The 10,382-nt window shown below is 45.3% G+C and overlaps 1 protein-coding gene across 1 annotated transcript; it reads left to right on the top strand.

Moving 5' to 3' along the window:
• The first annotated feature begins 4,138 nt into the window (after window positions 1-4,138).
• On the top strand, window positions 4,139-10,313 carry LOC146178211 (uncharacterized). Its single transcript, XM_084579717.1, has 2 exons — window positions 4,139-4,330; window positions 9,550-10,313. The coding sequence occupies exons 1-2, from the start codon at window positions 4,153-4,155 to the stop codon at window positions 10,077-10,079; spliced, it is 708 nt and encodes a 235-aa protein (XP_084435843.1). The 5' UTR covers window positions 4,139-4,152; the 3' UTR covers window positions 10,080-10,313.
• The last annotated feature ends 69 nt before the right edge of the window (window positions 10,314-10,382 follow it).

Raw genomic sequence — 10,382 nt, 5'->3', positions numbered from 1 at the left:
TATTTGTAATCGAGTGGTTAATTATTGATAAGGCGTATGACGTGATCGGATCAGCGAAGCTCGCGTGGGCGAGCTGTATGGTTGTGCGGTCAGAACGCCGACTCGACGTCCGGACGAGGAATTCCACTCGTGTTGTGTTGCAAGCCAAGGTGGTGGTCTGTCGGGTTCGCGTTCTCACGGTCGAGGCTTCACAAATGCCTCTCATGTGACTTCCCTGTACTCCTGTAAGTATGTAGATAAATCACGGCAGAGATGCCGTAAGCCTCTGCCTATTCCTCCAAACTGCTCATCATTTCTCAGGACGGGACCTGAGGAGATGGACCAGAGTGAGAGCCGAACCGAGGGTCCCACAATAACAGTGCCCTCGTTCATCATTAAAGCAAGCTCAGAGTAACTGGGACAGCCACTTTGTCTATTGAATTTTTCACAGGCACGTATATAGCGCATGAATTTGGGCGAAATAGTAGCAAAATGGGCGGCTCCTGACATCAGCGCCTCAACGAGCAGCAAGTTTCCGCGGTGTGACACGGTGTCGCCCAACTGTCGGAGAACAAGTTCGCGGCAGCTGCTGGAGGGCGACAACGACATGTTTCCCAATAGTTCGTGTTGGCGCGATGTGACAGGGCCGCCAACACTGCGCGAACACGCTGTTGACAGACAGAGTTGACCAACTGTTTCCGCAGTGTGACTCCGCCTTAAGGGTCACGCTAAACAAATGCCTGCGTTAAATTGAAGCTCGTGCATAGAATGCATGAAAAATGTGACCGCTACTGCGACACTGTCCGGATCAGTTTACAATCAGAAATGTCCGATACATCATGCGCTTCAGTTGGATGTGGATATGAGCGCTCTGTTAAGAATGTTTGCGATGTAGCTCTTCGTGTCATTTTTTTTTTATTTGAGCTAAGACCAAAATATAAAAGCTTTTATTTTAGTGCTTGAAAGTACACACTGAATCTGAGGACGACGTGAAAGCATAACGAAATAGAAGTACATGAAAACAACTGGACCAGTCCTCTTGTTTTCATGGCCGTCTTTGGAAATCAATTTGAGTTATGAACCAACCAGGCCAAATCCAGATTTCTGAATTCATCTTTTCCCAAGAACTGTTCCCAAGAACGCGGGATCGAATCCCGGCCTCGGCGGCCGCTTTTCGGTGGAGGCGAAAAGCAAGGCGCCCGTGTGCTGTGCGATGTCAGTGCACGTTAAAGAACCCCAGGTGGTCGAAATTTCCGGAGTCCTCCACTACGGCGTCTCTCATAGCCTGAGTCGCTTTGGGACGTTAAAACCCACAAAACCAAACCAAACCAAACCAAACACTGTGTGGCTCGCTGCGCAGCACCAGCCTTCCAGCCTTTAAGTTGAAAACGTATCTTGTCCTCAACCGTTAGGACTTCCAGGGATGCCAGAAGCCCCCACTGTACGGATTTAGAGCAAACCACAATGGTCGATCTAATATTGACAAATCTTGTCCGTTTTCCTTAGTAATTTTATACAGCACTGGCTATTAATGGCTCAAGTACAACAGGCTGTCCTGCAAAATGCTATCACAATATATTTTGACATATTGCCCAATTATCCCCGCAATGGTGTTAAGAGAGAGAAAAAAAAAACAAATGAAAGAAATGCACGTAATCGGAAGGACTGAGGACACAGCAAAAATTAAAGCACAGAAGGAAGCTTATATCGCCGCTAAAATCTGGCTGATGTCCGATGATTTAGCGTACATCAAAAGTAGTACCTTGACTTTGTGCTCCATGGAATAATCTCATGTGCAGTCTAATGACCGATCGAGTCCAGTGCCCACCTGAAGGCACGTCAAATACAGTAGAGAGGCACATAATCCAAGGGATGGTTTAATCCGACTCACAGCTGTCGCATGCCGAATAGTTTTCGATGTTGCAATCGGATGTGGATACACTTTTTGTAATGCTTCCTTCTCCCGTCCTCCTTTACAACCAGTGGTGATACACGAGAGACGTCGCAGGAGGGAGGGAGAAGCTAATTACTAATTACGATTTCCGTGTTTTGTTAACAATTCCATAGTAATGTACGCAAATTTAGCTATTGTACTTCAACAGCATTTTGCTGTGATCAGGTAGCTCGTAGGCATCACACGACACAATATTCAGTTATGCACTATGCCGCCAGCGATTGACAGCTGCCCACAACATCGGACTACAAAACAGGTTGTATATTTCATTGAGAACGTACTAGTGCATTTTTATATTAGCTGAAGCTAAAATTATCGCCACTCTGAGATTTAGAGGTACAGTCCTGGAGTTATGAATCACAACCATCGACAAAAAGGCAACAGGCACCGTAATTAAATTTGGAGACTTTAAGCAGGATGACATCGACGAGTGGCCGGCATGCTGCTCTTCATGCCGTGGTCGACCAAGGTAAACTGGAAACATTCTATAGAAGCTCTGCCTAAGACGACATGGAGCCCCAGTGCAGCTACTTGCGACAAGCCACGGAGCGAAGTCAGTGCGCGGGGCACCGCATCACAGCTTGTATCATCGCCCAAGCGCCGTATTCTAGAGCGTTTTTCTAAACAAACGAGCAGCATCTGCCTTCTCGAAACGGTGACAGGACGGAAGAGTGCGCATTTGCTTGCTCACAAAAGACGCAGCAGTCACACTCGGGGCAATCGCCATTTGCGCCTTGCTCTGACTGCTCTTTATTTACAGTCATCGCTTCTCACCGTCACGTGTTTGTAGACATGCAAAAGAAAAAAAAAAAGAGAATAGATAGATTTAAAAGGCGAGCAGTAGCGGCTGCATCCTAAGAAAGAAACATCTCAGCACGCGGTACTAATGACAACTCTGCACACGTGCGCCTTTTTGCGGCTGACTGCGCAGCATGGGTCGATAATAAAGGAGTCTGAGCACCGACTTAGTAACGCTGGCAGAGAAGTGAAAAACTTAACGTGCTCCTTACGGCCGAACTCTTCCGCACGTACCGTTGCAGCTATGGTATAAAGCGCGTTAAACTACACGGATTCTTAACTCCAGATTGAGTGTCGTATTAAACGGATGCTTTTCACTCTACCCCTCTCTACCCTGCTTGATAACGTGAAAGCTAAAGCAAGGCTAACCCGTTGTCTTCTCTCGCGATATTTTCATAACAGCTTGCGTCGCTGGAAAAATGAAGGGAGAATAATTGTAGCCTGCGTCTATGGTACTGAACAAGACGTACAGAATGTATGCCCTAAAACACACCTTAATGGCTTTGTGATATACGCAGCATACAACGGAGTAAGAAAAAGTTTAACTGGTGTGGGGTGTCCATAGTAGCGCAACCAGTCAAAAGAGATACCGCGAGATTTCATCATGCAGTCAGTAAAGCGGAGCCAGCCGTTGGCGCAGTTTTATAATGTCCGGGACAGGGCTGAAATCCTGGAGCTTGCCGTCATCGCTTCAAAAACCGCAGTGAGGCAGCGTACTTTCCTCGTCAGAGGCAGCAAATATGACATGCGATCGATAAAGATAAGCTGTGGCAGATCTTTAAGGACTTCTTCCTGGCGGTGACATCAGTTTTCACACTAGACAACCACACCTTCAAGAGCAATGCAGAAAACACACTAGACGGGAAAGGAAAAAGCCGCCAAGGCTTAAACGAACTCGCCTTCGAACAAACGTCCCGTAATGGTGATTCGAGTGGTGGCCGATAGTCACGCTTCTGCGTCAGTGAAATTCTTTGTTTACACAATTTCCATTGTAACAGTGTCATCAAATATGCAAAGAACTACTTTACCATAATCCTTGCAGCTTTTTAGCGCGATGGATAGAAGGTTTGATCGTGATTACTGTTGCTGGAAAAAAATTCTCACCCACGTGAGCATTGTTCCTGAAAATCTTGCGAACCCAAGGCATGTTTTATTTTGTGCCGGCGCTTCTCGTGCTACCTCACTCCTGACTGGGAAGGCGTGGCAGTCACTTGTCAGTGAGCGCAAAAAGAAGCTATGTTTTTCTCGAAAAGGGGCATGATACCTAAGAAGTGATAAAAAAAAAGATTCCAGGCATGAGACAGCGGCTGTTTCTAACAGCTAAACCCGCATGCAAACCAGATATTGTTTTTGTTCATGTCATGGCGTGCGACACGCCACCTTATCATGACAGCTATGCATGAAACAGTAACACGAGTTGTATGTTGAAGACAAGGACAAACACTCTTCGGCACACGAGTGATTCTGTGGCACTGTCAGGCGGCTGCGGTTACCGCGCCCAAACTCACCTTTCAGCCATGCATCCTCGAAGTGTAGTTTCTCTCGTGATCCTCAGCATCTTCGCTCTGACCGTCATCTTGACCGTGGCCTTCATTTACGGTAAGTTCTTCGTTGAATGTGTAGAATGCATACGCTCACGTGCAGCATGCTACTGCTCCGAATCGCCCGTTTGGTACAAAGAAAGCTTGCCTACTGGACTAACGCTCACCTTGCTCGGTATGTTATCGGGCTTCTCCCGTCAGCAAGACAAAACAGTAGAGGGTTACGTCCGGGGATTAGGACGGCGAATGACTGATGTAGACACCAAAGTGCTGCTATTACACGAATGCTAAAGAACGTAGTACATAACTGATCTTGCTTACAGGAAGTTTCGCAGCTTATCAAAAAGCCGTTTCTTGACCCTGCGCGCTCAATTTATATCTGGATATTTTTTGCCAGAAAATTTCCCTTTACGCGACTAAGACTTGTACTCCGGTACTTTCAACGCGGCTGGCGAGGTTATGCTGGCGTCGGTATAGAAGCAGCAGCAGCTAGAGTGCGCTATATAAAAAAATTCCCACCCCCACATCGAGACAGTAACGAATGCTTCATCAAAGAAAGTCAGCTTTTATCGTTGTTTGTTTTGACTCTGGCTGTGAGTTTGGACGTAAAAATGGCAAAATATTTCCATCGAACGCCCAAGCTGCCTTCCCTTGGCCGTTACACCTAGCAAGAACATACACCCTTCCACCTTGTTAACCTGAACGCCCGAGCGTCGACCGTGGAGGCGATAAGCGCCATATGACGGAGCACAACGGCGAAATGAGCGAGAATACGCGCGTGCGCGCAATGAGCACTGCGGTGCAGCTGTCCTCTGCCAGGCTGTTCTGGGAACGGGATATCACCCCTGCTTCTTTTGAGCACCGTTATCGTCATCCTTTTTCCTTTCTTAACGCTTCCATCCAGTTATAAATAAGCGGTCAGGTGGTAGCGCTGGATGGAATGCGATATACGCCCGCTGATTATACTACATGCGTATCAGCATTTTTTTTTTTTTTTTTTTTTTTGCTGTAATAGAAGAGACATCTGGGCGAGCTGGCACGGTGATATGATGAAAAAACAGCGCTGCAGAAGTAGCGCAGTTTCTTGACCTCCGTCCACGTCCGTAGCACTGTTTTTTCATCATGTTCTTTTTGCTATGGGTCACGTGCACTTTCCTGCGGCAAATTAAAGGGCAGGCGGTACAACGTGGCCTTTTTTAATATTTTGCTAGCGGTATGCAGAAAACAGAAGGAAAGGCGATAACGCACAAAAAAAGCAGATGGGGTTTGATCCGGTTCCCGCAACAGCATGGCCGAGGACAGCTGCACCGGAGTGCTCATTCCGCGCACGCGCGTATTCTCGCTCATTTCGCCCCTGTGTTCCGTCGTACGGTGCTTATCGGCTCGGCGGTCAACGCTCGTGCGTTCAGGTTGAAAACGTGGTAGGGTGTACAGTTCGAGGGCGCATATGGGTGAGCAATCGAGGTGAAATTGATAGTATTGTGCTTTCAATGCCCGTCTTCTTGTGGCTGGCTGGCTAAACGGAACCTAACCGGGTGGGTACACGTGGCAGAGCTTTTCTTTTTCTTTTTTTTTTTTACGGGATCTCTGTCATTTAATTCCATCATAAAAGTTAGGGAGACACTTAAGCTCCGCCGTTAAGCTAGGGTATGACGCGATTGCGTTTCACACACGAAGATGTTTCTCATCATTCAAATTTTGTATTCTTTACTTTTATTTTTCTTTCGTTTATTTTTTTTTAGTTGTATACACTGATCGTTAGCATCAGCTAACATTGGCTTTTTTCTGAGCAGTATTATACATTTGAACGCATTTTTTCCTTATTTAAAATTATTCAACTAATTAATCAACTAAAAACTCTAAATTTTCTAAATTAGCGCCATCAAAAATTGGCTTTTCATTCTGAGCATTTAGAAACTTTTCAACCCCTTCCAATTTTTCTATTCTTCGATTATTTCAAGTGGGTATTTGATTTATTACACCCTCTAAAATTTTTAAATTACCATTATCAAGCATTGTCTTTTATCTCAGCACTTTGACACCTTTGAATCTCTTTTTTTTTGTTAAATACTTAAATTGATCAATTAGACTCTAATTGTCTTAATTAGGATCATCAAGCATTGCCTTTTCATTCTGAGCATTTGACACCTTTCAGCCCTTTTTTTATTAATACTATTTTATCCGTCATCGCCTATCACACACCAATCAGTCACTGACTAGAGCCACAAGTTACCGCGATAAAAAAATGTTTACACAGGCCCCGATTATTTCGGACATGCGATGCCGACAAGTACTTAGGCGTCCATATCTCTCGTGATCTAACTTGGACTCTCCATTTCACCAACAGAACTAACTCTGCAAACAGTGTCCTTGGGTATCTTCGGTGCAACCTTGCTCTAGCACCAAGTTTCTCAAATCGCTCTCTTACAAGGCTTTCGTCAGACCTAAGCTTGAATATGCTAATTCTGTCTGGGATCCCCCATCAGATTAACCTAATTAATTCTATTGAGTCAGTTCAGAATCGTGTCGCTAGGTTCATCTCATCTGAATACTCCTATAATACCAGCATCTCAGGTCTGAAATGACGATTGCAGTTGCCTACGCTAGTCACCCGTCGGAACGCAGCACCTCTCTGCTTATTTCACAAGTTTTTTCACAACTTTCCAGAAGCTAACCGATTAATTCCACGTGGGCATCGCATTTCCCACATAACCACCCGAACGCTGTTTACCCTGAACGTGCACATACCACCACATTCCAGCAATCATTTTTCTTAAAAACTGCCCGTGACTGGAGTGACCTCTACGCTGAAGTGGCCACCGTCATGAATCATCGACTGTTCAAGACAGCTATCGAGGAAGCCTATTCATCAACGTAATTTTTGTCCATTTTTTATTAATGTGTATTTTTTGCCGTGATATCCTCACCTCTCATGTAATGTCCCAAAAGGAACCTTTAAGGAAAAATAAATAAATATATAAAAACTACTACGACACCGACAGCTTCACGGTCGAATGGGGTGCATAAGTTATCGCTTAAAATATCAGCGCTTGCGACGACAAAGGCAGGTGGCAAGTCTACAGCATTCAGCAAGTCAGGAAATGCCACGCAATGCTAGGAGTTTGACCGCTCGTGCTGACATCCTACCGTTCTCGAACCAGGCGTATAGACGTCAGACGCATAGTCCGCGGCGGTTCTGAGGACGCAGCTCGACAGTTTTGGCAAGCGTTTTATCTCCTGTTTTTCAAATAAGGCACATTGCTCTGGTCATGCACTAGCCAGCAATGTAAATTCAACTCATGAAGCCGGCATTTTATCGATTTTTGCGCATTGTGCGCAAGTCATGCAGGGGTCGAAGGTACCGCCTCATATTTCCAATTAAAGTCGTGAATTAGGCGAGGTGGTACAGTCTCCATTCAGCGGCCTTATAAGCGCGATATTATATATTGTCTCATGCTTCCTGTGACCAGAAATTGGGACCAAAAAGCGGGACCAGAAACTGTCCTTCGCCCGTGTCAACCACAAAGAGATCGATCACTGATAACTAATATTGCAATTAATAATTGATCAGTCATAGTTAGTCTGTTGGTCATGGTTACTCAGTCATAATTCGTCTATGATTATGACTAACCATGACTATGACTAGGTTAGGGATGGTCAGTCAGTCATGCTTAGCCGCGGTTAGTAACCATGGGCCCCTTCAGCCTTTTTTGGCTCACTAGCTATGAAATTCTTCGCTCGACTCCCCGAAGTCACGAGTTCAGGTAGGTCGTAAGGTTCTATGTCGGTGGATTAGGAAAGCGCCGTTAATTTTATGCACTTCGATTGAACCCGTTTGGGGCAAAGAAAAAAATTATTGATGCGAGCGCACTCGGCAAGCCAAAGAGCATGACCACTAGACAATAATTAACACGTTGCGATGTATGCACCATTCACATCTACGGTCTGAATTCGACCCACAATGTTCCTTACTGAATTAATTAATAAAATGATCAGCGGTAGTGGTTTGTACGTGTCGCCGCAAGACAAGATACCGAATCAACTGTTCTTCATTTTTGGAACGAAGTGCTCGGCTGCTCTTTCTTCATTAAGAATGTATGAACTTTGGTCTATCGTGGGTTGCACAGGCTTGCAAGAGTTAGACCAGGAAAACTTTTTTAATTGGTGTCGCTTACTATCACTGGTGAAAGCTGTAAGCTGAATGCCCTCTAACGCGCTGTCAGGATGCTAACGCTGGCAGTTCACACGAAACGGACAGGTAGCGTTTCTTGGTGCATTAAATAAATTATATTAATTAACTAAAGCGAACTGACAGGCAATGTGTACAGTGTGTTTAGCTTGCTGTACTTTTTTCATGTGTGTATGTGTGAAAATATCGGCACACTAGCGGTATCAAGTTAGAAACCCCCAGTAATTTAGAAATAATTGTCGCTTAGCAGATCTATATTGAATTACGCAAACGAAACTAAAACTTGCATTTTCATTTTTACAGACTAGTTTGGGCATTACTGAGATTGGACGTGTTAATTAGCACTTTTAGTTTCAACTTCGTTTCTACATGCTCTGTCCTTCTGTCATGCTTTGTCCTTCTGTACCTAAAACAAATTCCTGACGAAAGTGTAGGTTCTAGTGAGTAACCACAATATATTAGGGTATAGAGAGGTCAGCTGCGAAAAAGTGATGCAAGTTACATGGAAACTGTTAGGTATGAGAAATATGCATCCGATGTGTATGGTACACAGTTTGGCTATCTCATGGCTTCATTTTTCAGAGCACCGCGCGTCTTTATTTCGCGACATAGCTTTTTTTTTCTTTCGAAATACCCTAATAAAGTACAGTACCTATAGCCCTAGTCACCATGTTCAAGAAAAATTTCTGGAAATGCACTAACGCACATTTCAAATATAACTAGAAATCATACGCGACTTCCTTGTTCGACCAAATATATCTATTATTAATGGCACAAATCGCAGTTTTCTTGCTTCACTCTCACCTTGCTTTGTTGTTGTTGAATAGCAACAGGTTTTCCTTAAGAAGCAAGCTCAAGAAACATTGCTTTGTGGCAACGGGTACTTCTGTGACATAGCATATCAAATACCACATTCTATTATAGAGTGTTGAACACTATGCAAAGCTAAATACGTGAAATACTGGAGTAAGACTCGTTTTTAGGAGCTTTCAGCACTGTGTTTAGTACGTTCGGATTGCAAAATGATCGCTTTTGTACTTCATTTTTGTGGTCGCACTGTCTAAGTAACCATTGTTGCTTCCTTTCAGTTCCATACCTCAATGTTCAAACCCACGGAACTTCAAAAGCCATTCGACTGGCGCGCACGCGAGAGCCAGCGGGAACCGGAAGCCACCCAGCATCCACTTCAACAACGGCACTCCCAACTTCATCCGACGTCACAGACAACAGTGTAGCTGTCGGCCATGGTCGCTATTCCCCACGTCCAATGGGCATCAACGTCGTAACAGCCATGTTTGGTCTCCTGTTGTTTTGGCTACTGCGTACCTCTGGACTCCTCTTGCCAGCACTGATCGCTGTGCTGGGCGTTGCAGCCCTGCTGCTGCCCTTGGGTCGAATGGCGCCTGTGGAGACTGGGACATCCTGCGGACTCAGCGCCATCTGCCGCCTCACCGTGGCGGCAAGGGCCAATGTGGACCTGCACCTGTATGCGGTCGGCCTTCCCACGCCGTACGTGAGGCTCCTGGAACATCTACTTTCGATCCTCGAGACTGTGGACTGCGACCGCGTCGAGGACACCTGCAGCCGCATCTCGCTGTCCAGCGTGCTTCCATTCTGACATGCATTAGGAACGAAAAAGCTCTCTTGGACAGCACACCAAGGTTAAGCGCTCGATAAAGCGTAATCCTTCAAAAGCTTGGCTCCTTTCTCCAGGAAAAATCTTTTTAATTCTCAATTTTCATTTCCTCTCAAACTTGTACTCAAGCAACGTTGCTGCCGTCCCTACCTGACGTGCTGCTTGAGTGAGTCCATGTTGCTTGAGCATGCCAATAAAGAGTAACATGGGTGTCGTGCGTCCATTCACTCCTTTTCAAGTATGTTTATTTCAGCAGGGCTGCCAGTGGGGTAAGCAGCCATAACA

The sequence above is a fragment of the Amblyomma maculatum genome, chromosome 9, assembly GCF_055883805.1.
Source record: "Amblyomma maculatum isolate TAMU_Amacu chromosome 9, ASM5588380v1, whole genome shotgun sequence".
NCBI lineage: Eukaryota > Metazoa > Arthropoda > Arachnida > Ixodida > Ixodidae > Amblyomma > Amblyomma maculatum.
This window is presented reverse-complemented; position numbering and strand designations above follow the sequence as displayed.

Bases quoted from the DNA above. Each gene is read 5' to 3' on its own strand.
- LOC146178211 (XM_084579717.1), top strand. From the start codon at position 4,153: ATGTTGAAGACAAGGACAAACACTCTTCGGCACACGAGTGATTCTGTG. The intron at 4,331-9,549 runs GTAAGTTCTTCG...GCTTCCTTTCAG, and splicing joins GACCGTGGCCTTCATTTACG to TTCCATACCTCAATGTTCAA.